The 26,027-nt window shown below is 62.3% G+C and overlaps 3 protein-coding genes across 7 annotated transcripts in view; 1 reads left to right on the top strand and 2 right to left on the bottom strand.

The window, feature by feature from the left end:
* Nucleotides 1-5,771, bottom strand: part of GYS1 (glycogen synthase 1) — a 40,316-nt gene extending 34,545 nt beyond the window's left edge. The window contains exons 1-3 of one of the 4 annotated variants that reach the window (XM_086871623.1): nt 5,588-5,771; nt 3,997-4,114; nt 1,445-1,626 (exon numbers count right to left, since the gene is read on the bottom strand). In XM_086871623.1, the coding sequence (XP_086727749.1) occupies nt 1,445-1,626; nt 3,997-4,114 (300 nt within the window). In that variant the 5' untranslated portion in view covers nt 5,588-5,771. Of the gene's footprint in view, nt 1-1,444; nt 1,627-3,996; nt 4,115-4,810; nt 4,850-4,951; nt 5,065-5,587 lie in introns of those variants that run through there. The other 3 variants (XM_086871626.1, XM_086871624.1, XM_086871625.1) reach the window with 3 other exon arrangements.
* On the top strand, nt 5,145-13,823 carry RUVBL2 (RuvB like AAA ATPase 2). Of its 2 annotated transcripts, none has more exons than XM_086871637.1 (15): nt 5,145-5,777; nt 6,466-6,514; nt 6,772-6,827; nt 6,915-7,056; nt 8,235-8,364; nt 9,107-9,173; nt 9,293-9,399; nt 10,161-10,254; nt 10,331-10,454; nt 10,611-10,705; nt 11,023-11,141; nt 11,222-11,341; nt 11,940-12,069; nt 12,863-12,977; nt 13,723-13,823. In XM_086871637.1, the coding sequence occupies exons 1-15, from the start codon at nt 5,544-5,546 to the stop codon at nt 13,746-13,748; spliced, it is 1,608 nt and encodes a 535-aa protein (XP_086727763.1). In that variant the 5' UTR covers nt 5,145-5,543; the 3' UTR covers nt 13,749-13,823. The 2 variants fall into 2 exon arrangements, with proteins under 2 accessions (XP_086727763.1, XP_086727764.1); XM_086871638.1 differs by having other exon boundaries at nt 5,757-5,847.
* PNKP (polynucleotide kinase 3'-phosphatase) lies at nt 13,807-24,810 on the bottom strand. Its single transcript, XM_086871642.1, has 16 exons — nt 24,585-24,810; nt 23,867-23,913; nt 22,304-22,582; nt 21,264-21,343; nt 21,126-21,183; nt 20,312-20,419; nt 20,152-20,223; nt 17,945-17,993; nt 17,518-17,588; nt 15,961-16,053; nt 15,757-15,850; nt 15,085-15,146; nt 14,855-14,964; nt 14,622-14,709; nt 14,457-14,518; nt 13,807-13,996 (listed from the first exon to the last, which is right to left on the bottom strand). The coding sequence occupies exons 1-16, from the start codon at nt 24,700-24,702 to the stop codon at nt 13,867-13,869; spliced, it is 1,521 nt and encodes a 506-aa protein (XP_086727768.1). The 5' UTR covers nt 24,703-24,810; the 3' UTR covers nt 13,807-13,866.
* Between the last annotated feature and the right edge of the window lie 1,217 nt (nt 24,811-26,027).

Genomic DNA, 26,027 nt, shown 5'->3' with positions numbered 1-26,027 from the left:
ATCCAATGAACGACCCCAAAAACGCCCCTAAAATGTGAGCAATGTCCCTAAAAAGGGGGTGGGTGACCCCAAAATGCCTGGAGTGACCCCAAACGGGTCCCGAGCCCCCCTGGAGGGGCCCCTCCCCCTCTTTTGGGATTTGGGGCCGCCCTGACCTTTGCTGGCCGTGGGGGGAGGGGCGGGGGGGCTAAAAATAGACCCCACGTGCCCTGGGGGGGGGAGGGGCGGCTTCGGGTGTCCCCAACCCCCCCCAGGGCCCTTCTGGCCCCTCCCCCACTGTCCCCAACCCCCCCCAGCCACAGGTGACCCCAATTCTTGGGATCCCCGACCCCAAAATTCCTCCCCTGACCCCAAAATTCCCTCCCTGACCCCAAAACTCATTCTGTGACCCCAAAACTCCTTCTCTGACCCCAAAATTCCCCCCCTGACCCCAAAACTCCCCCCAGGTGTCCCCAGGTGTGTCCCCAGCTGTCCCCAGGTGTCCCCAGGTGCCCCCCAGCTGTCCCCAGGTGTCCCCAGGTGTGTCCCCATGTGTGTCCCCAGCTGTCCCCAGGTGTCCCCAGTTGTGTCCCCAGGTGTGTCCCCAGGTGTCCCCAGGTGTCCCCAGCTGTCCCCAGGTGTCCCCAGCTGTCCCCAGCTGTCCCCAGGTGCCCCCCAGCTGTCCCCAGGTGTCCCCAGGTGCCCCCCAGCTGTCCCCAGGTGTCCCCAGGTGTCCCCAGGTGTGTCCCCAGCTGTCCCCAGCTGTCCCCAGGTGTCCCCAGGTTTGTCCCCGGGTGTCCCCAGCTGTCCCCAGGTATCCCCAGGTGTCCCCAGGTGTCCCCAGGTGTGTCCCCAGCTGCCCCCCAGGTGTCCCCAGGTGTGTCCCCAGCTGTCCCCAGCTGTCCCCATGTGTCCCCAGCTGTCCCCAGGTGTGTCCCCAGCTGTCCCCAGGTGTCCCCAGGTGCCCCCCAGCTGTCCCCAGGTGTCCCCAGCTGTCCCCAGGTGTCCCCAGGTGTGTCCCCAGCTGCCCCCCAGCTGTCCCCAGCTGTCCCCAGCTGTCCCCAGGTGTGTCCCCAGGTGTCCCCAGCTGCCCCCCAGCTGTCCCCAGGTGTGTCCCCAGCTGTGTCCCCAGCTGCCCCCAGGTGTCCCCAGCTGTCCCCAGCTGTCCCCAGGTGTGTCCCCAGTTGTCCCCAGGTGTCCCCAGCTGTCCCCAGCTGTCCCCAGGTGTCCCCAGGTATCCCCAGTGTCCCCAGGTGTCCCCAGGTGTCCCCAGGTGTCCCCAGGTGTGTCCCCAGCTGTCCCCAGGTGTCCCCAGGTGCCCCCCAGCTGTCCCCAGCTGTCCCCAGCTGTCCCCAGCTGTCCCCAGGTGTCCCCAGGTATCCCCAGGTGTCCCCCATGTGTCCCCAGCTGTCCCCAGCTGTCCCCAGCTGCCCCCAGGTGTCCCCAGGTGTCCGCAGGTGCCCACCTTGCAGCCCTGGGCGTTCATGGCCGCCAGGGTGCGGCGCAGGGCGGGCTGGGGCGGCTCCAGCAGCTCCACCTGGGTGCGGACGCTGCTCTCCACGTAGGGCCCCACCAGCACGTAGCTCTCGCCCCACTCGTCGGCCGTCACCCGCGCCTTGGTCTGCAGCACCGTGTAGATCCCCCCCACTGCACGGCCCGGGGGGAAACGGGGTTCAGGGGCACCCCACACACCTGGGACACCCCAAATCCCAGCCCAGGAACCCCCAAATCCCAGCCCAGGACACACCTGGGACACCCCAAATCCCATCCTGGGACCCCAAATCCCAGCCCAGGACACACCTGGGAACCCAAAACCCCACACACCTTCCGTGGATCAGCCACGGGGCAGCACCGTGTAGATCCCCCCCACTGCGCCAGCCGGGGGAAAACGGGGTTCAGGGGCACCCCAAACACCTGGGAACCCCCAAATCCCAGCCCAGGAACCCCCAAATCCCAGCCCAGGACACACCTGGGAACCCCAAATCCCATCCTGGGACCCCAAATCCTGCCCAGGACACACCTGGGGCTCTCAGGATCAGCCACGGGGCAGCACCGTGTAGATCCCCCCCACTGCACGGCCCGGGGGGAAACGGGGTTCAGGGGCACCCCAAACACCTGGGAACCCCCAAATCCCAGCCCAGGAACCCCCAAATCCCAGCCCAGGACACACCTGGGAACCCCAAATCCCATCCTGGAACCCCAAATCCCATCCTGGGAACCCCAAACACCTGGGACACCCCCAAATCCCAGCCCAGGACACCTGGACACCCCAAATCCCCTCCTGGGACCCCAAATCCCAGCCCAGGACACACCTGGGAACACCAAAACCCCACACACCTCCTGTGGTTCGAACCGTGATGAACCCCCTGAATTTGGGGGGGTCAAAAAGGGTTCAGGGACCCCAAAAAGGGGTCTCAGGGACACCCCAAACACCTGGGACACCCCAAATCCCAGCCCAGGACACACCTGGGACACCCCAAATCCCCTCCTGGGACCCCAAATCCCCTCCTGGGACCCCAAATCCCAGCCCAGGACACCTGGGACACCCCAAATCCCCTCCTGGGACCCCCCTGGACCCCTCCAGAACACCTGGAACCCCCCCAAAACCCCCACCCCAAAACCCCTCCTGAGCCCCCTCCCAAATTTGGGGGTGCCCCGGTGCATTGTGGGACATCCCATCGTGCCCCCGGAGTTTCCCACAATGCCCCGCGGGAAGCGCTGGACCAGGCCCCGGAGTATCCCAGGGTGCACCGCGGCAGGAAACGCTCCCACAATGCACCTCGGCCGGGGGGGGGGGTGGGGGGGATGCTCTCGGAGTTTCCCACAATGCACCGCGGCTCCCGTTTAACCCTCGATGCACCGCGACCCTCCTCAAATCCCAATTTGGGGGGGTCCCAGGGGTCTGGGGGGAATCCAGGGGGGCTCAGGAGGGATTTGGGGGGTCCCAGGGGGGCTCAAGAGGGATTTGGGGGGTCCCAGGGGGGCTCAAGAGGGATTTGGGGGGTCCCAGGGGGGCTCAAGAGGGATTTATGGGGGTCCCAGGTTATCCAGGGAGAGCTTGGGGAAAAATTTGGGGTGTCCCAGGGGTCTGGGGGGAATCCAGGGGGGCTCAGGAGGGGTTTTGGGGGGGTCCCAGGGGTTTGGGGGGAATACAGGGGAGCTCAGGAGGGATTTGAAGGGAATCCAGGGGGTCCCAGGAGAGATTTGGGGGGTCCCGAGGGGGCTCAGGAGGGATTTGGGGGGGTCCCAGGGGTTTGGGGGGAATCCACGGGGTCCCAGAAGGGATTTGGGGGACCCCAAGAGGAGCTCAGGAGGGATTTGGGGGGTCCCAGATCATCCAGGGAGAGTTTTGGGGAAAATTTGGGGGTCCCAGGTGTCCATGGGGTGGTCCCAGAGGTTTGGGGGGAATCCAGGGGGTCCCAGGAGGGATTTGGGGGAACCTAAGGGGTGTTCAGGAGGGATCTGGGGGGTTCCAGGAGTTTGGGGGGAATCCAGGGGGGCTCAGGAGGGATTTGGGGGGGGTCCCAGGGGTTTGGGGGGAATCCAGGGGGGCTCAGGAGGGGTTTTGGGGGGTCCCAGAGGTTTGGGGGGAATCCAGGGGGGCTCAGGAGGGATTTGAGGGGAATCCAGGGGGTCCCAGGAGGGATTTGGGGGGTCCCGGGGGTGTTCAGGAGGGTTTTGGGAGGGTCCCAGAGGTTTGGGGGGAATCCAGGGGGGCTAAGGAGGGATTTGGGGGGGGTCCCAGGAGTTTGGGGGGAATCCAGGGGGGCTCAGGAGGGGTTTGGGGAGGGTCTCAGGTGTCTGAGGGGATCAGGGCGGGTCCAGGGGGGATTTTGGGGGGTCTCAGGTGCCTGGGAGAGTCCCAGGGGCTCCAGCTGACCCCAAATATCAGCGGGGTGGGGGGGTCAGGAGAGGTTTTCGGGGGGTCCCAGAGATCCCAGCAGTTCCCTGGGAATTCCTGGAGGATCCCAGGGGGGGATTTGGGGGTTTTTTATCATTTTTGGGGGGGGGTCTCACCTTTGTTGGCCACCTCCCAGGCCACCTCGAAGAGCACGACGTTGTCGGGGGCGCCGGGACCCCCCCAGTCCTCCAGCCCCGGCAGGGAGCTCACGGACACACTGCGGGCCAGCGGCATCTGCCGGACCCCCAGACTCCGTCAGGACCCCCAAAACCGGCTGGGGGGGTCATTTGGGGAGGGGGAGGGGGCTCAGAACTCCGAGAAACCCCAAAATAGGGGTTGGGATTGGATTTGGGTGGGGGTCCCCACAGCGGAAATCTCCTATGGGGTGACTCCCACCCATGGGACCCCCCCCAAAAAGGACCCCATAACCCCCCCCGGGACCCCCCTCACCCATGGGATCCCCCAAAAAGGACCCCATAACCCCCCCCGGGACCCCCCTCACCCATGGGACCCCCCAAAAAGGACCCCATAACCCCCCCCAGGATCTCCCCTCACCCATGGACCCCCCAAAAAGAACCCCATAACCCCCCCCCCGGGACCCCCCTCACCCACAGGACCCCTCCCCATGACCCCACGACTCCCCCAAACGCCACGAGAACCCCCCCAGGACCCCCCCACTCTCATGGGACCCCCCCCAGAAGCCCCCGCAGCCCCTCCCAGGCTCTCTTCCCATATCGCCCCCCCCCAAAAACTCCCATTTGGGACCCCCCCTCACTCATGGGTGACCCCCTGTCCTCATCCCCCCCCCCCCACCCCCGTCCAGGACCCCAAGAGACCCCCAGGACCCCCCCTCAGGCCTCTGAGACCCCCCTAAGGACCCCCCCCAACTCTTGGGACCCCCCCCAAGGGAGCCCCCCCACCGCTACAAACTTCTCCAAGAGCACGAGGACCCCCCCCGGGGACTCCCCCACCCTCATGGGACCCCCCCCAGGAGGGGACCCCTCCCCGTGGGGGGGTCCCGGGGGGGGTTCCTTGCTCCGGGGGGGGTCCCTTTGGCCGCCCCCCCCTCACCTCCCCGCGCTCCCGCAGCTGATCGCGGACTGACCCCTCCCGCCCCCCGTCCGCACAGGCCACGCCCACTCCCCCCGCCGAGGCCACGCCCCCCGGCGCTGATTGGTCGAGGCGGGGGTGAGAGGGGGGACGGGCGGGAGGGGCGGCACGCGGGGGGCGGGGGGGGCCGCTTAAAGGGGCAACGTCGCCTTAAAGGGGCAACGGCAGGGTCAGGGAGGCGGGGGAGGGGCGGGGTGTGGGGCTGATTATGGGGGGGCTCTAGGGCAGGTTGTGGGGGGCTAAGGGGGGGCCATGGGAGGGTTTATGGGGTGCCTGTAGGGCAGGATATGGGGCAGAGTTATGGGGATGGTTGTTGGGAGCCTCTGCGGCAGGTTAGGGGGTAGGTGCGGGGCAGGTTATGGGGCAGGCTGGCGCTATGGGGCAGCTCTAGGGCTGTTGTTGGGCTGCGGGATGTGTGTGGGGCAGGGTGTAGCACAGCTATGCGGTTACAGAGCGCCTATGGGGCTGTTTATGTGCTTGTGGGGCGGTTCTGAGGAAGGTCACGGGGCTCGGGGGGCAGCTCGGTTCCGTGGGGCAGGTTACGAGGCCGATTATGGGGCAGTTATGGCAATGCGAGCCATCTATGGGGCAGCTTACGTGGCTATGGGGCAGGTTACGAGCACGTTCTCGGTCCGGCGTTGAAGTTCTGGGGTCGAATTTGGGGTTCTGGGGCCGCCTTTGGGGCGCCCCCCCACAAGGGGCCCCCCGGCGGTGCTGGAGGACCGAGCGCCATCGAGAGGCCCGGCCAGAGCGGCCGCTCCCGCCTTTGCCCCGCCCCTCCGGCCCCGTACGTCACTTCCGGCCGGGAGAGCGCGAGGGCAGCGCGGGAGCGAAGCGGCGCCGCCATGGCAACGGCGGTGGGGGAGGGGAACGGGGGGCTCTGGGGGGTTTTGCGAGGGGTCTGAGGGGATGGGAGGGTCCTGGAGGGGCTTGAGGGGAGTCCTGGGGGTGTTTGGGGGGTCCTGGGGGCGGTTGGGGGTCCCAGGAGCGTTGTGGGGGGATGCCGTGAGGGGATGGGGGAACATCGTGAGGGGACGGGGGAATCGCTGAGGGTGTTCTGAGGGGTCTCTGAGGGCACTGAGGGGCTGCGGGATGTCCTGAGGGGCCGGGAGGTCTGGAGGGGGGTCCCGGAGAGAGATGAGCGGTTTGGGAGAGTCCCTGAGGGAGATCTGGGGGAATCTGAGGAGGTTGTTGGGATCGCGGGCAGGATTAGAGGATCCTGAAGGCTTCTGAGGGGACAAGGGTCGGTCTGAGGAGGATTTGCGGGGTCTAAGCGGGTTCTGAAGGGAATTAGGGGAGGTCAGGAGAGAGTTTGGGGGGGTCTCTGAGGGGTTTGGGGACTCGTGAGGGGTTTGAACGTGGCTCGGTGGGAATGAGGGGGTCCGGAAGGGCCCAAAAGAACCGGGGTGTCCCTGAGGGTCGGGGGGTGCTGAGCTCAGGAGTTTGTGACCCCAAATCCCCCCATTCCCTCCCAGACCCCCAAAGTTCCGGAGGTTCGGGATGTCACCCGCATCGAGCGGATCGGTGAGACGCGACCCCCTCGCTTTGGGGGGGGTCTCCCCTTTTTGGGGAACCCCCCCCACCCCATTTTGGGGATTCAATCCCGCTTTTGGGGAGGTTTGGATGCTCTCCGGTTTGTCTGGGGATATCCTAAAATTGGGAAAAAGGGGGTCAGAAGGAGTCAGAAATTTGGGGGATCACTCCTAACTTTTTGGGGGGAGTTGAGGGGGTCCCCAAAATGTGGGGGACCCTTTGTAACCCCCCCAAATTCCTTTTCCCAGGCGCCCACTCCCACATCCGCGGGCTGGGCCTGGACGATGCCCTGGAGCCGCGACAGGTACGAGGACCGGGGAGGTTTGAGTCTTCTGGGGGGGGTCTGCACCCCCGGAATTTGGGGGTTCACCGCCCCCCGTGGCCCCCCCAGGTGTCCCAGGGCATGGTGGGGCAGTTGTCCGCCCGCCGCGCCGCCGGCGTCATCCTGGAGATGATCAAGGAGGGGAAAATCGCCGGACGCGCCGTCCTGATCGCCGGGCAGCCCGGGACGGGGAAAACGGCCATTGCTATGGGTTTGTGACCCCCAAAAACCCCCAAATCCCACCCAAAAATGTCCCCAAATCCCTGTCCTGATCCCCAGGCACCCCAGACAGGGAAAACTGTCGTTGCCGTGAGTGGGTGACCCCAAAATCCTGCCTGAATTTTCCCCCTATCCCCCCAAATCTCTCCCAAGCTCACCCCTGACTCATCCAATCCACCCTAAATCCCCCAAACTCACCCTAAATTCTCCCCAAACTCATCCCTGACTCTTCCAACCCCCCTAAATCCCCCCTCAAACTCACCCCTGACCCCGAAATCCTCCCAAATCCCTCCTCAAACTCACCCCTGACCCCTCCAGCCCCCCAAAATCCCCCCAGATCCCCCCTCAAATTCACTCCTGACCCCTCCAACCACCCAAAATCCCCCCAAATCCTCCCTCAAACTCACCCTGACTCCTCCAGCCCCCCAAAATCCCCCCTCAAACTCACCCCTGACCCCTCCAGCCCCCCAAAATCCCCCCAGATCCCTCCTCAAACTCACCCCTGACCCCCAAATCTCCCCAAATCCCCCCTCAAACTCACCCCTGACCCCAAAATCCTCCCAAATCCCCCCTCAAACTCACCCCTGATCCCTCCAGCCCCCCTAAATCCCCCCTCAAACTCACTGCTGACTCCTCCAGCCCCCCCAAATCCCCCCCTCAAACTCACCCCTGACCCTTCCAGCCCCCCAAAATCCCCCCTCAAACTCACCCCTGACCCCTCCAGCCCCCCAAAATCCCCCCAGATCCCTCCTCAAACTCACCCCTGACCCCTCCAATCCCCCCAAATCCCCCCTCAAACTCATCCCTGACCCCTCCAATCCCCAAAAATCCCCCCAAATCCCCCCTCAAACTCACCCCTGATCCCTCCAGCCCCCCTAAATTCCACCTCAAACTCACTGCTGACTCCTCCAGCCCCCCCAAATCCCCCCCTCAAACTCATCCCTGACCCCTCCAATCCCCAAAAATCCCCCCAAATCCCCCCTCAAACTCCCCCCTGACCCCCAAATCCCCCCAAATCCCCCCTCAAACTCACCCCTGACCCCTCCAATCCCCAAAAATCCCCCCAAATCCCCCCTCAAACTCACCCCTGACCCCCAAATCCCCCAAAATCCCCCCTCAAACTCACCCCTGACCCCCAAATCCCCCCAAATCCCCCGTTTTTCGCCGCAGGGATGGCGCAGGCGCTGGGCCCCGACACGCCGTTCACGGCCATCGCCGGCAGCGAGATTTTCTCCCTGGAGATGTCGCGCACGGAGGCGCTGACCCAGGCCTTCCGCCGCTCCATCGGCGTCCGCATCAAGTACGGCCGCCGTTTCGGGGCTCCCACGCCGCTTTTTGGGGTCCCCACGCCTTTTTTAGCTCCTCTGCCTGCTCGTGTTGCTCGTCTGCTTTAAGTTCTCTTTGGTTTTCGCTCCGTTTCCAGGGCGCTCTTGTCAAATTTTGGCGTTTTGGTGTCAAATTTTGAGGTTTCCACCCAAATTTCAGGGTCCTCACCTGCTTCATTTTGGGGTCCCTACCACATATTTTTGGTTTTACTCCCCATTTTCCTTTCAGCTTTCAGCTTTTTTGCGGGCTTTCTCTTTAATTTGGTTTTTTTCCACCTAATTTCAAGTTTCTTCACAATTTTGGGCTTCTCCATCCTAATTTAAGGGTGCCCCTACTTCAGATTTAGGATCTTCCCCCCTCACAAATTCCAGAATCTGCCCCTTCATTTTCGGTCTCTCCGCCACATTTTGTGCTTCCCATTCCCCATTTTCTTCTTTTGAGCTCAAGTTAATATTTTCTCCCTGATTTGGGGTCCAACACAGCAATTTTAAGGTTTCTTCCTAAATTTTGGGGTTCTATCTCAATTTTGAGGTCCCCTTGCCTCGTTTTGGGGTTCCCATATCCTGTTTTGTTACTCTGGTAGAGTCTGCACCCCCCGGATTTCACTCTCCACCCCAATTTTGGGCTTCTTCCACCCCATTTAACGTCCCAACAACTAAATTTTGGGGTTCCCCCCTCATTTTTGGGGTGTTTCCCCCCCTTTTTTTGCCTTACAGGGAAGAGACTGAGATCATCGAGGGGGAGGTGGTGGAGATCCAGATCGACCGCCCGGCCACCGGCACGGTGAGGGGGGACCCCAAAACCTTCTTTAAACCCCCAAAATCCCCTCGGGGCACCCCAAAATCCCCTCGAAGCCCCCCCCAGAATTTCCAGGGCCCCCCAAACCTTGAGTTTCCTCACAGGGAACCAAAGTGGGGAAGCTGACGCTGAAAACGACGGAGATGGAAACCATTTACGATTTGGGGGCGAAGATGATCGAGGCTCTGAGCAAGGAGAAGGTTCAGGCAGGGTGAGTGAGGGTCCCCCAAATTGGGGAGACCCCAAAACTTGAGAGATGCCCAGAAATCGGGGCGAGGATCTCAAAATTTGGGGGGTGAGGGGTGGAATTGGGGTGGGAAATGATTTAAAAGTTGGGGGTAAAGAGAGTAGGGGGCTAAGCAGGGAGGAGGGACAGGGAGGGTGAAGTGGGGGGACCCCAAAATCAGGGTGAGGGACCCTGGAATTGGGGTGGGGATCCTGAAATCTGGGGGGAGAGGGTGGGAAATGTGAGGGGAGAAAAGAGCGGGAAACGTGAGGGGAGAAAAGAGCGGGAAACGTGAGGGGAAAAAAGGGCGGGAAACGTGAGGGGAGAAAAAGAGCGGGAAACGTGAGGGGAGAAAAGGGCGGGAAACGTGAGGGGAGAAAAAGAGCGGGAATCGTGAGGGGAGAAAAGAGCGGGAAACGTGAGGGGAGAAAAGAGCGGGAAAACTTGAGGGGAAAAAGGTGGAAAAGGTGAGGAGAAATGGGAATCGTGAGAGGAGAAAAGAGTGGGAAACATGAAGGGAAAAGGGTGGAAATGTGAGGTGAAAAGAGTAGAAAATGTGAGGGGAAAAGGATGGGAAATGAGAGGGGAAAAAGGTGGGAAATGTGAGGGGAAAAGAGTAGAAAACATGAGGGGAGAAAAGAGCGGGAAACGTGAGGGGAGAAAAGAGCGGGAAATGTGAAGGGAGAAAAGAGCGGGAAACGTGAGGGAAGAAGAAAAATACCAAAATATTCTGTTCCTGTCCCCAGGGACGTCATCACCATCGACAAGGCCACGGGGAAGATTTCAAAGCTGGGGCGCTCCTTCACCCGGGCGCGGGACTACGACGCCATGGGAGCACAGGTGAGGTTTTTGGGGGTCTCAGGGGGGCACAGGGGGGTTTTGGGGTGACTCTGACCCCCTGAGTTCTCCCCCCCAGACGAAATTCGTGCAGTGCCCCGACGGGGAGCTGCAGAAGCGGCGCGAGGTCGTTCACACGGTGTCGCTGCACGAGATCGACGTCATCAACTCCCGCACCCAGGGCTTCCTCGCCCTGTTCTCAGGTACCCCCCGACCCCAAAACTGACCCCAAAACCCACAAACTGTCCCTCACGCCAACCCAGAGCTTCCTCGCCCTCTTCTTGGGTATCCCCAGACTCCCAAAACTGCCCCTGGGACCCCCAAAACTGCCCCTGACCCCCCCCAAACCCCAAATCCAGGTGACACAGGTGAGATCAAGCCGGAGGTGCGGGAGCAGATCAACGCCAAAGTGGCCGAGTGGCGTGAGGAGGGCAAGGCCGAGGTCATCCCTGGGGTAAGCCCTGACCCCCAAAACTCCTGGGAACCCCCAAACCCCCTCAGAGAACCCCATAATCCCATGGGGACCCCCAAACCCTTCCTAGGACCCTCCAAACCCCCTCAGAAGCCCCCAAAAATTCATCTGTTTGAGGAACCAGGTGACAAACAAGCTGCACCAGGATCCCCCAGACCTCCTTGGGGCCCCCAAAACCCCCTCAAGGATTGCCAAGAACACCCCATGACACCCCAAAGCCTCTCAGGGATCACCGAGAGCACCCCATGACACCCCAAAACGCCCTCAGGGATCACCAGGACCCCTCCAATACCCCCCAGGTGCTGTTCATCGACGAGGTTCACATGTTGGACATCGAGAGCTTCTCGTTCCTCAACCGCGCCCTGGAGAGCGACATGGCCCCCGTGCTGATCATGGCCACGAACCGCGGCATCACCAGGTACCTGAGCAACACCTGGGCAACACCTGGGCACCCCCAAACCTCCCCTGACCCCCCCCTCATCTCCACCTGTCCCTCAGGATCCGAGGCACTTCCCACCGCAGCCCCCACGGGCTCCCGCTGGATCTGCTGGACCGGCTGCTGATCATCGCCACGGCCCCGTACGGCGACAAGGAGACACGGCAGATCCTCAAAATCCGGTGGGACACCCCAAAAATACACCTGGGCACCCCTAAATCCTCCTTGACACGGCCCAGATCGCACCCTGGCACACCCCAAAAACCACCACCACCACCACGGCCCTGTGCGGGGAGAAGGAGACCCAGCAGATCCTGAAATGGTGGCGGGGACTCCTAAAAATCATTTCTGACACCCCAAACACACCTGGGCACCTCTCAGAATCAACCTGAACCCCGAAACCCATCTGGACACCCAAAATACCCTGAGCCTCGAACATGGCTGGTCCCGCTCAACACACCTGGGGTGCCCTATAACCCTAAGCAGGTTATCTCCAAAATCCTTGTCACCCCAAAAGCCTCCATAACTCTCTCCAGGTGCCCTGATCAACCTTGGGGTGCACCTTAACTTGCTTAGGGTCTCCCCAGACACCCCAAAACTGCTCTGGGCCACCCCAACCTCCTCAGGGTGGCTTCAACCCCTTAAGGCACCCCCCATCACCCTCCTGGGTACCCCATGACCCCACTGCGGTGCCCCCAGGCCCCTTTTAGGTGTCCCCCTGCCCATTTCTGGGGACCCCTCGCCCGTTTTGGGGTCCCCCTGACCGTTTTTGGGGCGCAGGTGTGAGGAGGAGGACGTGGAGATGACGGAGGACGCGTACGCGGTGCTGACGCGCATCGGGCTGGAGACGTCGCTGCGCTACGCCATCCAGCTCATCACCGCCGCCAGCCTGGTGGCCAGGAAACGCAAGGTGGGCGCCCCAAATCCCACAGGAACCCCGACATTCGGGGGGGTGGGACCCCAAAACTGCAGTCAGGAGGTGGGGTGGGATCCCAAACTGGGGGGGTGATGTTGTGAGGCGCTGAGGGAGCTTCGGGGGGCTCTGGGGGAGGTTTGGGGGGAGGCCAGTGTGGATTTGGGGTGCTCGTGATAGTCTGGGGTTACACGTGACCATTGGGAAAAGGGCGGGAATCGTGAGGGGAGAAAAGAGCAGGAAAATGTGAGGGGAGAAAAGAGCGGGAAAACGTGAGGGGAGAAAAGAGCGGGAAACGTGAGGGGAGAAAAGAGCGGGAAACGTGAGGGGAGAAAAGAGCGGGAAACATGAGAGGAAAAAGGCGGAAAAGGTGAGGAGAAACGGGAATCGTGAGAGGAGAAAAGAGTGAGAAACATGAAGGGAAAAGGGTAGAAAATGTGAGAGGAAAAGAGTGGGAACCATGAAGGAAAAATGGTGGGAAATGTGAGGGGAAAAGGGTGGGAAATGTGAGGGAAAAAGGGTGGGAAATGTGAGGGAAAAAGGGTGGGAAATGTGAGGGAAAAAGGGTGGGAAATGTGAGGTGAAAAGAGTAGAAAACGTTGAGAGGAAAAGAGTGGGAATCGTGAGGGGAGAAAAGGGCGGGAAACGTGAGGGGGGAAAATGGTGGGGAAACGTGAGGGGAGAAAATTGCAGAAAACTGAGGGGGGAAAAAGGCAGGAAATGGGGAAAGAGGGTGTGAAAATCAAGGTGAAGAACTTTGGGATGTCTCCTGACGTTTGTGCCCTGCCAGGGCGCGGAGGTGGGGGTGGAAGACATCAAACGCGTGTATTCGCTGTTCCTGGACGAGTCGCGCTCCACTCAGTACATGAGGGAGTACCAGGAGGCCTTTCTGTTCAACGAGCTCCGTGAGCACCTGGGGACACTGGGGGGGACACGGGGGGGACACGGGGGTCTCCAAAACAGGGTGGGTAACACGGGACGTGGCGCGGGAGAACCTGGGGGGAGCAGGGAGGTGTAAAAACGGCGGCAAAATGGGGATAAACGGCCAAAAATTAGGCGATGGGGAAACAGAAGGAATGGAGGAAAAATAAAGAGAATTGGGAAAAATAGCAGGGAAAAATGGTAAAATATTGCTGGAATTTGGCAAAACAAGGGTAAAAGGGGCAAAAATGGAAGAAATAGAGGAAGAGATGTGCCAAATCAGGCAAAATTTGAGAAATGAGGTAAAAAATGGGGAAATGTACAGCAGGGAGAAAGGGAAAGATGTTATGGAATTAGGGCAAATAGAAGTTGAGTGTGAATGGGTCAAGAATCAAAGAGAATGCAGTGCAAAATGAAAAAATATGGGAGAAAGGGGGAAACTTGGGCAAAAATAAAAGGAGGAATTGAACAAAAATTGGATAAAAAGGGGAGAAATAGGGAAAAAATGGAACCAAACTTGAAGGCAAAGGGATGAAAGTGGGAAAGATTAGGTGAAAATTGGGGAAATCACACCAAAAAAATGGTAAAATTATGTAAAAGGAAGGAATTGGGACAAAAATAAGTGGAAATGGGATGGAAATCAGGTAAAAATGAAGGGATTGGGGCAAAAACGGGGCAGAGTGAGGATTTGGGGACACTGACCCAGCCCCTTCCCCCTTCTCTCCGCAGAGGGTGAATCCATGGAAACGCCGTGACCCCCTCCCCACTTTCCCTCCCCACCTTTGTACAATAAATGTGATTTGGAGCCAAAAATATCCCAAAAACTCAAATGGGGAGGGGCAGTGCCTTTATTTGGGGGTTCAGTGGGGGTCTTCATCCATCGCTGAACTGGAAGAAGAGGCGCTTTCGTTGGGGGTCTGGGGGGTCCCCAAAATGGGGCACAAAGGGGATCCGGAGGATTTGAGAGAAGCCTTCAGAGAGGTCAGGGGCCACAAAGTGTTTCCTGAGGGGGAGGAAATGGGGGAAAATCACCTGAAATTGGGTAAAGTGGGAGGAAAACCAGCAAAAATGGCAAATCCAAGCGAGGTAGAAGAGGAAGAAAGGCAAAAGCCCACCCAAAATGAGGAAGGGAATAGAATAGCAAAGAAACCCTCACAGAATCGGGAAGGAGGCAAAAATAGGGAAAACCGAACAAAAAAAAAAAATAAAATTAATGAGGATAAATAATGGAAAGGGAAAAACCTCCAAGCCAGCCCCAAATTCCCCCAACCTTCCAAAGCTTCTCCAAACTATCCCAAAACCCCTCAGATGCCCCAAAATCCCCCCGAGCCCCTTCAGATCCTTCCCAGGGATTCCCCAAAATGCCCCAGATCCCCCCAAATTCCTCCTGTCCCCCCCCAGACACATCCAAATCACTGCAGACCCCCCCAAAACCCTCCCAGCGCCCCCCAGACCCCTCTCACTTGTAACTGAACAGAACAGCGTCGGTGACGGGGACGTGGCCGCTCTGTGTCATATCCCGGAACTTTTTGGGGTGAAAAATCCCAAGAAAGGGGTTCACGGGGTGCTGAGGGCTCACCCTCAACCCCTCGGGAGGAGGGTCAGGACCCCCTCAGACCCCTCCTCACCCTGCAGTTGTGCCGTGCCTGCTCCAGACTGGCCGTGAACAGGAGGCACCGACACGGCACCGCGGCCTCCCGGGCACAGGACACGAACCTGGGGGCACAGGCTGGGTCAGGGGGTCCCCAAAACAAAGGACGTAGGGCTCAAAACCCCAGAAAAGGGGTCCTGAGGGCTGGGGGGAGCAGTTCCCAGTGCCCTCCCAGTGCCCTCCCAGTTCCCTCCCAGTTCCCAGACTGGCCTTTGCCGCGATTCGGGGTCGGGGTTGGTGTTGTCGACGACAACGGGGCGGCCCCGAGCCAGGGCGGCCGAGCAGGCGGAGACGCAGCGCTGCCACGAGCCCAGCGTGTCCTGGGGATAACCGGGGGTGTCTCAGAGCTCGCTCTGGGCCAGGCTGCCCGAACAGCCACAGACACAGCATGGCCGTCAGCCCACAGCGCCCTGGAGCTCACACGGGGGTCAGCAGCTCACCCTGTTCACGTACTCATATCCTGCGGGAATCAGGTGCCGCTTCACGAAAGTGGATTTGCCGGCTGAAGGGAAAAAAAAATCTTCCTTTTTCCTCTCACATTTCCTACAATTTTCCAGTTTTCAACCTTTTTTTCCCTTCTCACGTTTCCCACATTTTTCCCCTCACATTCCCCCTTTTACCCCTCACATTTCCTACCTTTTTCTCCCCTCACGTTTCCCGCTCTTTTCTCCCCTCACGTTTCCTGCTCTTTTCTCCCCTCACGTTCCCCACCATTTTCTCCCCTCACGTTTCCCGCTCTTTTCTCCCCTCACGTTCCCCACCATTTTCTCCCCTCACGTTTCCCGCTCTTTTCTCCCCTCACGTTCCCCACCATTTTCTCCCCTCACATTTCCCACCCTTTTCCCCACCTCACGTTTCCCGCCCTTTTCTCCCCTCACGTTTCCCGCTCTTTTCTCCCCTCACGTTTCCCGCTCTTTTCTCCCCTCACGTTTCCCGCTCTTTTCCCCCCTCACGTTTCCCGCTCTTTTTCCCCCTCATGTTTCCTGCTCTTTTCCCCCTTCACGTTTCCTGCCATTTTTAACTCCTTTTCCCTCTCTTTCCAGCAGTTGGGGATCAGAAGCCAGCGCTGGCTCAGTGGTCAGTGCAGGGGTCAGAGATCAGTGGTCACTCACCCCCAGGGAAGCCGACGGTCAGCAGCACCTCAGGCCTGTCCGACACCAGCTCGGCCTCGGGGGGTTCCGGGGGGGCTTCGGGGTCCAGGACACGCTGGGGACAAAGGTCAAAGGTCAGGATTGGGGACAGGCTCAGGGGTCACTTGTGGGCTCAGGGGTCATTTGTGGGCTCAGGGGTCATTTGTGGGCTCAGGGGTCACTCACGGGGTCGAAGGCCGGGAGGTCAAAGGGCGCTGGGGCCCAGCCCAGGAACTTTTCCTCAGGAGTCAGAAACCGCAGCCCCGCGTTGAGAGCGAACTGGGAACACTGGGGTCAACTGGGGGCACTGGGGGTCAACTGGGGGCACTGGGGGGAACTGGGGGCACTGGGGGGGTGAACTGGGGGCACTGGGGGGGAACTGGGGGCACTGGGGGGGGAACTGGGGGCACTGGGGGGGGAACTGGGGGCACTGGGGGGGTGAACTGGGGGCACTGGGGGTGAACTGGGGGCACTGGGGGGGAACTGGGGGCACTGGGGGTGAACTGGGAACACTGGGGGGGAACTGGGGGCACTGGGGGGGGAACTGGGGGCACTGGGGGGGTGAACTGGGGGCACTGGGGGTGAACTGGGGGCACTGGGGGGGTGAACTGGGGGCACTGGGGGGGAACTGGGGGCACTGGGGGGGTGAACTGGGGGCACTGGGGGGGGAACTGGGGGCACTGGGGGGGAACTGGGAACACGGGGGGAACTGGGGGCACTGTGGGTGAACTGGGGGCACTGGGGGTGAACTGGGAACACTGGGGGGGAACTGGGGGCACTGGGGGGGGAACTGGGGGCACTGGGGGTGAACTGGGGGCACTGGGGGGGTGAACTGGGGGCACTGGGGGGGAACTGGGAACACTGGGGGGGTGAACTGGGGGCACTGGGGGTGAACTGGGGGCACTGGGGGGGAACTGGGGGCACTGGGGTCAACTGGGGGCACTGGGGGGGAAATGGGAGGGACTGGGGGTGAACTGGGGGCACTGGGGGGGTGAACTGGGGGCACTGGGGGTGAACTGGGGGCACTGGGGGGGGAACTGGGGGCACTGGGGGGGTGAACTGGGGGCACTGGGGGGGTGAACTGGGGGCACTGGGGGGGAACTGGGGGCACTGGGGGGGAACTGGGGGCACTGGGGGGGAACTGGGGGCACTGGGGGGGAACTGAGGGCACTGGGGGGGAACTGAGGGCACTGGGGGGGTGAACTGGGAACACTGGGGTCAACTGGGGGCACTGGGGGGGAAATGGGAGGGACTGGGGGGTACTGTGGGCACTGGGGAGGTGAACTGGGAACACTGGGGGTGAACTGGGGGCACTGGGGGGGAACTGGGGGCACTGGGGGTGAACTGGGGGCACTGGGGGTGAACTGGGGGCACTGGGGGGGTGAACTGGGGGCACTGGGGGTGAACTGGGGGCACTGGGGGGGTGAACTGGGGGCACTGGGGGTGAACTGGGGGCACTGGGGGAACTGGGGGCACTGGGGGTGAACTGGGAACACTGGGGGTAAATGGAAGGGACTGGGGGCACTGGGGGGACACAGGAGACCCCAGGGTCATGAACTGGGGGGGACTGGGAAGGGCACAGGGTGGAGCTGCAGGGATTTGGGGGTGTCAGGGGGGATCCCCAGGGATTTGGGAGGGTCCCAGGGATTTGGGGGGGTCCCAGGGGATTTGGGGGGGTCCCAGGGGATTGGGGGGGGGTCCCAGGGGATTGGGGGGGTCCCCAGGCAGGTTTTGGGGTCCCACCAATCGGTCGCTGCAGGAGAAATCCTTTTTCTTCCTCCCCGGGGCCCAGTTCGGGGGGCGTCCAGCGGCGTCTGGGGGGAAATGAGAGGTTGGGGAAGTGCTGGGACCCCAAAAATGCACCCAGAACCCCAAAACCCCTCCCAGGGCCTCCTGTGAACCCCCAAAACCCCCCCAGGATCCCCCTGGGTCCCCTCTGAGCATCCCAGTCCCACCCCAGTGACCCCAAAACCCCCCAGGATCCCCCTGGGTCCCCTCTGAGCATCCCAGTCCCACCCAAAAACCCCCAAAACCCCCCCAGGACCCCCAAAACTCCCCCAAAATCCCCCCCGGGCCCCCTCTGAGCATCCCAGTCCCACCCCAGTGACCCCAAACCCCCCCAGGACCCCCAAAACCCCCCCAGGACCCCCCAAATCCCCCCTGTGCTCACCCCCCACGTAGAAACTGTCGGGCACCGACACCGTCACGTCCCCGTTCGCCTGCGGGACCCAAGCGGTGATCCCAGTTCACACCAGTTCACACCAGTTCAGTTCACACCAGTTCACACCAGTTCACACCAGTTCACACCAGCTCACACCAGTTCACACCAGTTCACACCAGCTCACACCAGCTCACACCAGTTCACACCAGCTCACACCAGCTCACACCAGTTCACACCAGCTCACACCAGCTCACACCAGCTCACACCAGCTCACACCAGTTCAGTTCACACCAGTTCACACCAGTTCAGTTCACACCAGCTCACACCAGTTCAGTTCACACCAGTTCACACCAGTTCACACCAGCTCACACCAGTTCACACCAGTTGCTCACAACAGCTCACACCAGTTCACACCAGCTCACACCAGTTCACACCAGTTCACACCAGCTCACACCAGCTCACACCAGTTCACACCAGTTCACACCAGTTCACACCAGCTCACACCAGCTCACACCAGTTCACACCAGTTCACACCAGTTCAGTTCACACCAGCTCACACCAGTTCACACCAGTTCACTTCACACCAGTTCACACCAGTTCACACCAGTTCACACCAGTTCACACCAGCTCACACCAGCTCACACCAGTTCACACCAGTTCACACCAGTTCACACCAGTTCAGTTCACACCAGCTCACACCAGTTCACACCAGTTCACACCAGTTCACACCAGCTCACACCAGCTCACACCAGTTCACACCAGTTCACACCAGTTCACACCAGCTCACACCAGCTCACACCAGTTCACACCAGTTCACACCAGTTCACACCAGCTCACACCAGTTCACACCAGTTCACACCAGCTCACACCAGCTCACACCAGCTCACACCAGTTCACACCAGTTCACACCAGCTCACACCAGCTCACACCAGCTCACACCAGTTCACACCAGTTCACACCAGCTCACACCAGCTCACACCAGCTCACACCAGTTCACACCAGTTCACACCAGTTCACACCAGCTCACACCAGCTCACACCAGTTCACACCAGCTCACACCAGTTCACACCAGCTCACACCAGTTCACACCAGTTCACACCAGTTCACACCAGCTCACACCAGCTCACACCAGTTCACACCAGTTCACACCAGCTCACACCAGCTCACACCAGTTCACACCAGCTCACACCAGTTCAGTTCACACCAGTTCACACCAGTTCACACCAGCTCACACCAGCTCACACCAGTTCACACCAGTTCACACCAGTTCACACCAGCTCACACCAGCTCACACCAGCTCACACCAGTTCAGTTCACACCAGTTCACACCAGTTCACACCAGCTCACACCAGCTCACACCAGCTCACACCAGCTCACACCAGCTCACACCAGTTCACACCAGCTCACACCAGCTCACACCAGCTCACACCAGCTCACACCAGTTCAGTTCACACCAGCTCACACCAGTTCACACCAGTGACCACCCCCCAACAGCTCACAGCCCCCTCCCAGTGCCCCCAGTCTGTTCCCAACAGCCTCCCAGTAACTCCCAGTCCCTGCCAATCCCTTCCTGATCCCTCCCAGTAACTCCCAGTCTCTCCCAGTTCCCTCCCAGTTCCCCCCAGTCCCCCGAAATCCCCCCCAGTGCCCCCCAGTCCCCCCCCAGTCCCCCAAAATCCCCCCCAGTCCCCTCCCAGTGCTCCCCAGTCCCCTGAAATCCCCTCCCAGTGCCCCCCAGTCCCCCCCCAGTCCCCCAAAATCCCCCCCAGTCCCCCAAAATCCCCTCCCAGTCCCCCAAAATCCCCCCCAGTCCCCCAAAATCCCCCCCAGTCCCCCCAGTCCCCCAAAACTGGCTCCCGGCTCCCTCTCCATCCCCTCCCAGTCCCCTCCCAGTCCCCCCAGTCCCCCGAAATCCCCCCCAGTCCCCCCCCAGTCCCCTCCCAGTCCCCCAAAATCCCCTCCCAGTCCCCCCCAGTCCCCTCCCAGTCCCCCAAAATCCCCCCCAGTCCCCCAAAATCCCCCCCAGTCCCCCAAAATCCCCCCCAGTCCCCCCCCAGTCCCCTGAAATCCCCTCCCAGTGCCCCCCAGTCCCCCCCCAGTCCCCCAAAATCCCCCCCAGTCCCCCCCCAGTCCCCTGAAATCCCCTCCCAGTGCCTCCCAGTCCCCCCCCAGTCCCCCCAAATCCCCCCCAGTCCCCCCAGTGCCCCCAGCCCCACCTCCTGGCACAGGTGGTCCCACATCCCCAGCACGGGTTTCCTGTAGACCCCCGGCCCCGTGGCCACCAGCACCTGAACCGAGAGGGGCGGGGGGCTCAAACCAAGCCCTGCAGGGGGGATCCCCGAGTTTGGGGAGGGGGTTTTGGGGGTCCCCCCACACCTGCAGGGCCACCCCGAGCTGCTGCGTCACCGCCTCCACCTTGGCCTGGAAGATCTCGGGGCGCAGCCGCCCCCGGGAGATCCCCAGCTGGTTGGTGAAGACCACGAGCTGGGGGCAGGCAGAAAAGGGGGTTCAGGGGGGTCACCCCAATGTTCAGGGGGGTTTTGGGGAGTCGGGGAGGGGGATTGGGGGGGATCTGGGGGGGTTTGGGGGAGCTCTGAGGGGTTTGGGGGAGCTCTGAGGGGTTTGGGGGAGCCCTGAGGGGTTTGGGGGAGCTCTGGGTGCTCAGTGGGGTGGTGGGGAGGAACTTGGGGGGTCCCCAAGAGGTTTTGGGGGGTGCTGGGATGAGCTGGGGGGAGGAAAAGGGATTTGGGGGGGATCTTAAAGGGTTGGGGGGTTCCCAGGGTGGGATTTTGGGGAGCCCTGAGGGGTTTGGGGGAGCTCTGGGTGCTCAGTGGGGTCATGGGGAGGAACTTGGGGGGTCCCCGAGAGGTTTTGGGGGGGTTTGGGGGGGTTTGGAATGACCTGGGGGGAGGAAAAGGGATTTGAGGGGGGTCTTAAAGGGTTTGGGGGTTCCCAGGGTGGGATTTTGGGGAGCCCTGAGGGGTTTGGGGGAGCCCTGAGGGGTTTGGGGGAGCCCTGAGGGGTTTGGGGGAGCTCTGGGTGCTCAGTGGGGTCACGGGGAGGAACTTGGGGGGTCCCCGAGAGGTTTTGGGGGGGTTTGGAATCACCTGGGGGGAGGAAAAGGGATTTGGGGAGGGGTCTTAAAGGGTTTGGGGGGTTCCCAGGGTGGGATTTTGGGGAGGGGTCTCACCTTGTACCCCTCATTCTGCAGCTGCTTCAGCTTCTTGGGGATCTCAGGGTACAAAATCCTGCGGGGGGGGGAGGGGGAACAGTGAGTGGGACCCCCAAAAACGGCCCCCAGGACCCCCCAAAAGCCCCCTCCCCTCACCTCCAGTCGTCGGGGCTGGTGGGAAACACCTTCCCCGAGCGGGTGGTGATGAGGGTCCCGTCCAGGTCGAACCCCGCGATCTGGGGGGGTCCCCAAAAACAAGAGGAGGGGTCTGGGGGGGTCCCCGGGGGGGGCTGGGGGGAGTTGGACCCCCTGGGAGGGGGAGTTTGGGGGGGAGGGGGGGATTTGGGGAAGGTCTGAGAGGATTGAGGGGATTTGGGGTGGGGATTTGGGGGTCCTGGGGGGGATTTGGGGGTCCTGGGGGGAATTTGGGGTGGGATTTGGGGGTCCTGGGGTGGGCTGGGTGGGTGGGGGGGGGATTTGGGGGTCCTGGGGGGGATTTAGGGGGGAGCTGGGTGGTCCTTGGAGGATGGGGGGGGTCCAGAGGGGATTTGAGGGGTTCTGGGGGTACCCCTGGGGAGTCCCCAAATTGGAAAGGGGGGCACAGGAACCCCCCCAAAGCTGGAAGGGGGGCGCAGGACCCCTCCCCAAACCCCCCCAAGTTGGAAAGGGGGGCACACGACCCCCCCCAAAGCCAGGAGGGGGGCATGGGACCCCTCCCCAAACTCCCCCAAATTGGAAAGGGGGACACAGGACCCCCCCCAAACCCCCCCCAGGTTGGAAAGGGGGACACAGGACCCCTCCCCAACCCCCCCAAATTGGAAAGGGGGGCACGGGACCCCTCCCCAAACCCCCCAAATTGGAAAGGAGGGCACGGGACCCCTCCCCAAACCCCCCAAGATGAAAAGGGGGGCACGGGACCCCTCCCCAAACCCCCCCAAGATGAAAAGGGGGGCACGGGACCCCCCCCAAGTTGGAAAGGGGGGCACGGGACCCCTCCCAAACCCCCCCAAGATGAAAAGGGGGGCACGGGACCCCTCCCCAACCCCCCCAGGTTGGAAAGGGGGGCACGGGACCCCTCCCCAACCCCCCCAAATTGGAAAGGGGGGCACGGGACCCCCCCCAAAGCTGGAAGGGGGGCATGGGAACCCCCCAAGATGAAAAGGGGGGCACAGGACCCCTCCCCAACCCCCCCGTACCTTGGTGCTGGGCCGGAGCCCCGCGGGGGTGAAGGTGAGGAGGGGTCCCCGCTTCTGCCAGCCAGCCCGGGGTGGGGGGGGGCCGGGGGGGGCTCTGCGGGCCGGGGGGGGCTCCCGGGGGGGGCTGGCCGGGCGTTTTTTGGGGAGGGGGGACCCCTCCAAGTGCAGCACCAGGGGGTACCTCCCGTTCACCAGCAGCAGCGTCTGCCCGGGGCCGAGGGTCCCGCAGCCCCCCCGGGCCAGCACCGACCCCCCCACCGAGCTGGGGTTCACCCCGAGCTGGGGAGGAAAGGGTTAAAAGACCCCTCCCCCTCCCCCCAAAAAAAAAAAAAAGAGTCCCGGGGGTCTCATTAAACCCCCTCCCCCTCCCCCCCAAAAAAAACGGGGTTCGGTTGGTGCTGGGGGGGGGCAGGGGGAGCCAGCAGCGCCCGAAATGATCCTCAGGGACCCCCAAAATCTCCTCAGGGACCCCCAAAATCTCCTCAGGGACCCCCCAAAACCTCCTCAGGGACCCCCAAAATCTCCTCAGGGACCCCCAAAATCTCCTCAGGGACCCCCCAAAACCTCCTCAGGGACCCCCAAAACCTCCTCAGGGACCCCCAAAAACCTCCTCAGGGACCCCCAAACCCCCTCAGGGACCCCCAAAACCTCCTCAGGGACCCCCAAAACCCCTCAGGGACCCCCCAAAACCTCCTCAGGGACCCCCAAACCCACTCAGGGACCCCCAAAACCCCCTCAGGGACCCCAAAAACCTCCTCAGGGACCCCCAAAACCCCCTCAGGGACCCCCAAAACCTCTCAGGGACCCCCAAACTTCCTCAGGGACCCCCAAACCCACTCAGGGACCCCCAAAACCTCCTCAGGGACCCCCAAACCCACTCAGGGACCCCCAAAATCTCCTCAGGGACCCCCAAAATCTCCTCAGGGATGCCCAAACCTCCTCAGGGACCCCCAAAACCCCCTCAGGGACCCCCAAACCCCCTCAGGGACCCCCAAACCTCCTCAGGGACCCCCAAAACCCCCTCAGGGACCCCCAAACCTCCTCAGGGACCCCCAAACTTCCTCAGGGATGCCCAAACCTCCTCAGGGACCCCCAAAACCCCCTCAGGGACCCCAAAAACCTCCTCAGGGACCCCCAAAACCCCTCAGGGACCCCCAAACCTCCTCAGGGACCCCCCCCAAAAACCCCTCAGGGACCCCCAAACCCCTCAGGGACCCCCAAAACCTCCTCAGGGACCCCCAAACCCCCTCAGGGACCCCCAAACTTCCTCAGGGATGCCCAAACCTCCTCAGGGACACCCCCCAAACCCCCTCAGGGACCCCCAAACCTCCTCAGGGACCCCCAAAACCCCCTCAGGGACCCCAAAACCCCCTCAGGGACCCTAAAATCGGTCTGAGACCCCTCCTCACCTCCATGGGACCCCCCAAACCCCCTCAGGACCCCCCAAAATCGGTCTGAGACCCTTCCTCACATCGATGGGACCCCCCCAAACCCCCTCAGGACCCCCCAAGACCCCTTTAAGCCCCCCCAAACCCCCCCAGGACCCCCCAAAGCCCCCCAGACCTGCGTGACCCGCGCCGTGCCCTCGGCGTAGTTGGCCACGATCTCCACTGTGGGGAGGGGTCACATTTGGGGACCCCCGGAGCCCCCCAAAAATCGGAGAGGGGAGGGGGAACCACCAAGGGGACCCCAGGCCCTGCGGGGGGGGGGGGGGGGGGGTGGGGGGGTTTCCGGGGGGATTTGGGGGGAATTTGGGGGTCCTGGGGGGAATTTTGGGGGTCCTGGGGGGGACTTGGGGGTCCTGGGGGGAATTTTGGGGGTCCTGGGGGAGTTTGGGGGTCCTGGGTGGAATTTGGGGGTCCTGGGGAGAATTTTGGGGGTCCTGGGAGGAATTTGGGGGTCCTGGGGGGGAGTTTGGGGGTCCTGGGGGGAATTTTGGGGTTCCTGGGGGGAATCTGGGGGTCCTGGGGGGAATTCTGGGGGTCCTGAAGGGAATTTTGGGGTCCTGGGGGGGAGTTTGGGGGTCCTGGAGGGAATTTTGGGGTTCCTGGGGAGAATTTTGGGGGTCCTGGGGGGGAATTTTGGGGTCCTGGGGGGGAATTTGGGGGGTCCTGGGGGGAATTTGGGGGGTCCTGGGGGGAATTTGGGGCAGTTTCCGTGCCCCGGGGGTGAGCGGGGTTGCCGGTGTCCCACAGCCGAGGGCACGGGGGGGTTCCTGGGGGGGTTCCTGGGGAGGTTCCGGGGGGGTCCCGGCGGTTCCGGGGGGGTTCTCGGTACCCACCCTGCTGCCGGGAGCACTTGCGGTCGGTGACGCCGGTGAGCGGCCCCCGGCCCAGCAGCACGGGCTGCCCGTCGGGCAGCGGCACGGGCCCGGCCAGGCCCCGCAGCTCGGCCCGCATCGCTGCGGGAGCGGAGACCGAACCGGGCCGAGCACCGGGACCCCGACCCGCTCCCGGTTCCGCTCCTTCCTGTCTGATTACGTCACTTCCGCCACACCGGCCCGCCTGACTCTATGGTAACTTCCGGTCATGCTACGCCGCCGCTTCCGCTGGGGTGAGCGGCAGCGCGCCCCCTGGCGGTGGAGGACGCGGCGGGTCCTCCCAGGGTGGGTGGGAGAACTGGCGGGAACTGGGGAGCGCTGGGAGAGGTTTGGGGGGCACTGGGAGGGACTGGTTTGGACTGGGGAGAGGGGAGTCGGGGGCCCGAGCTGTCCCCACCCCTGCTGAGGTCCCAAAATATCGACCTGCTGACTCAGCAGTGCCGCGGCCGGGTCCTGGGACCCCCCTGGACCCTTCAAGACCCCCCAGGAACCCTTCTGAGACCCCCCTGGGACCCCCTGGACCCTCCAGAACCCCTCTGGGACCCCCAGGACCCCCCTGGGACTCCCCTGGGACTTCCCAGGACCCCCCAGAACCCCCCAGGACCCCCCCAGGACCCCCTCTGTGCCACCAAGTGTCGCCTTTATTGCCCGCTGGGGGTGGGGTCGCCTCGTGTCCCCCTCCCCAAAATCCCGGGGGAGTCCCAGGGGGTGTCACAACGTGTCCTCGGGGTGTCCTCGGGGTGTCCCTGGTGTCCTCGGGGTGTCCCCGGGGTGTCCCTGGTGTCCTCGGGGTGTCCCCGGGGTGTCCTCGGGGTGTCCCCGGTGTCCTCAGGGTGTCACGACGTGTCCTCGGTGTCCTGGCGCGTCCTCGATAACCTCGGGCGTGAGCTCTTGTGCCCCCCCAGTTCATCCCAGTGCCCCCCAGTTGGTCCTGGTGCACCCCTGGTTTGTGCTCGTGCATTCCAGTTCATCCTGCTGCGCTCCCAGTCCATCCCAGTGCACCACCAGTTCATCCCAGTGCACCACCAGTTCATCCCAGTTCATCCCAGTGCACTCCCAGTCCATCCCAGTGCACCACCAGTTCATCCCAGTTCATCCCAGTGCACCTCCAGTTCATCGTCCTTCGTTACAATCCATCCTGGTGTGCTCCCAGTTCATCCCAGTGCACTCCCAGTTCATCCCAGTGCACTCCCAGTTCATCCCAGTGCACCTCCAGTTCATTGTCGTTCGCTCCAGTCCATCCTGGTGCACTCCCAGTTCATCCCAGTGCATCCCAGTGCACCCCCAGTTCATCGTCCTTCGTTACAATCCATCCTGGTGTGCTCCCAGTTCGTCCCAGTTCGTCCCAGTGCACTCCCAGTCCGTCCCAGTGCACCTCCAGTTCATTGTCCTTCGCTCCAGTCC

The sequence above is a fragment of the Cyanistes caeruleus genome, chromosome 36, assembly GCF_971803275.1.
Source record: "Cyanistes caeruleus chromosome 36, bCyaCae1.hap1.1, whole genome shotgun sequence".
Lineage (NCBI taxonomy): Eukaryota > Metazoa > Chordata > Aves > Passeriformes > Paridae > Cyanistes > Cyanistes caeruleus.
Note: the sequence above shows the minus strand (reverse complement) of the source record. Positions and strands in the feature narration are given on the sequence as shown.

Excerpts from the sequence above, each read along its gene's own strand:
- PNKP (XM_086871642.1), bottom strand. The coding sequence starts at position 24,702 with ATGCGGGCCGAGCTGCGGGGCCTGGCCGGGCCCGTGCCGCTGCCCGAC. Across the intron at positions 17,589-17,944 it reads CGACAGTTTCTACGTGGGGG|ACGCCGCTGGACGCCCCCCG; the intron begins GTGAGCACAGGG and ends ATTTCCCCCCAG. Across the intron at positions 14,710-14,854 it reads GACCCCGAATCGCGGCAAAG|GTTCGTGTCCTGTGCCCGGG; the intron begins GCCAGTCTGGGA and ends CTGTGCCCCCAG.
- RUVBL2 (XM_086871637.1), top strand. The coding sequence starts at position 5,544 with ATGGGGCAGTTATGGCAATGCGAGCCATCTATGGGGCAGCTTACGTGG. Across the intron at positions 10,255-10,330 it reads ACGACGCCATGGGAGCACAG|ACGAAATTCGTGCAGTGCCC; the intron begins GTGAGGTTTTTG and ends TCTCCCCCCCAG. Across the intron at positions 11,342-11,939 it reads CGGCAGATCCTCAAAATCCG|GTGTGAGGAGGAGGACGTGG; the intron begins GTGGGACACCCC and ends TTTGGGGCGCAG.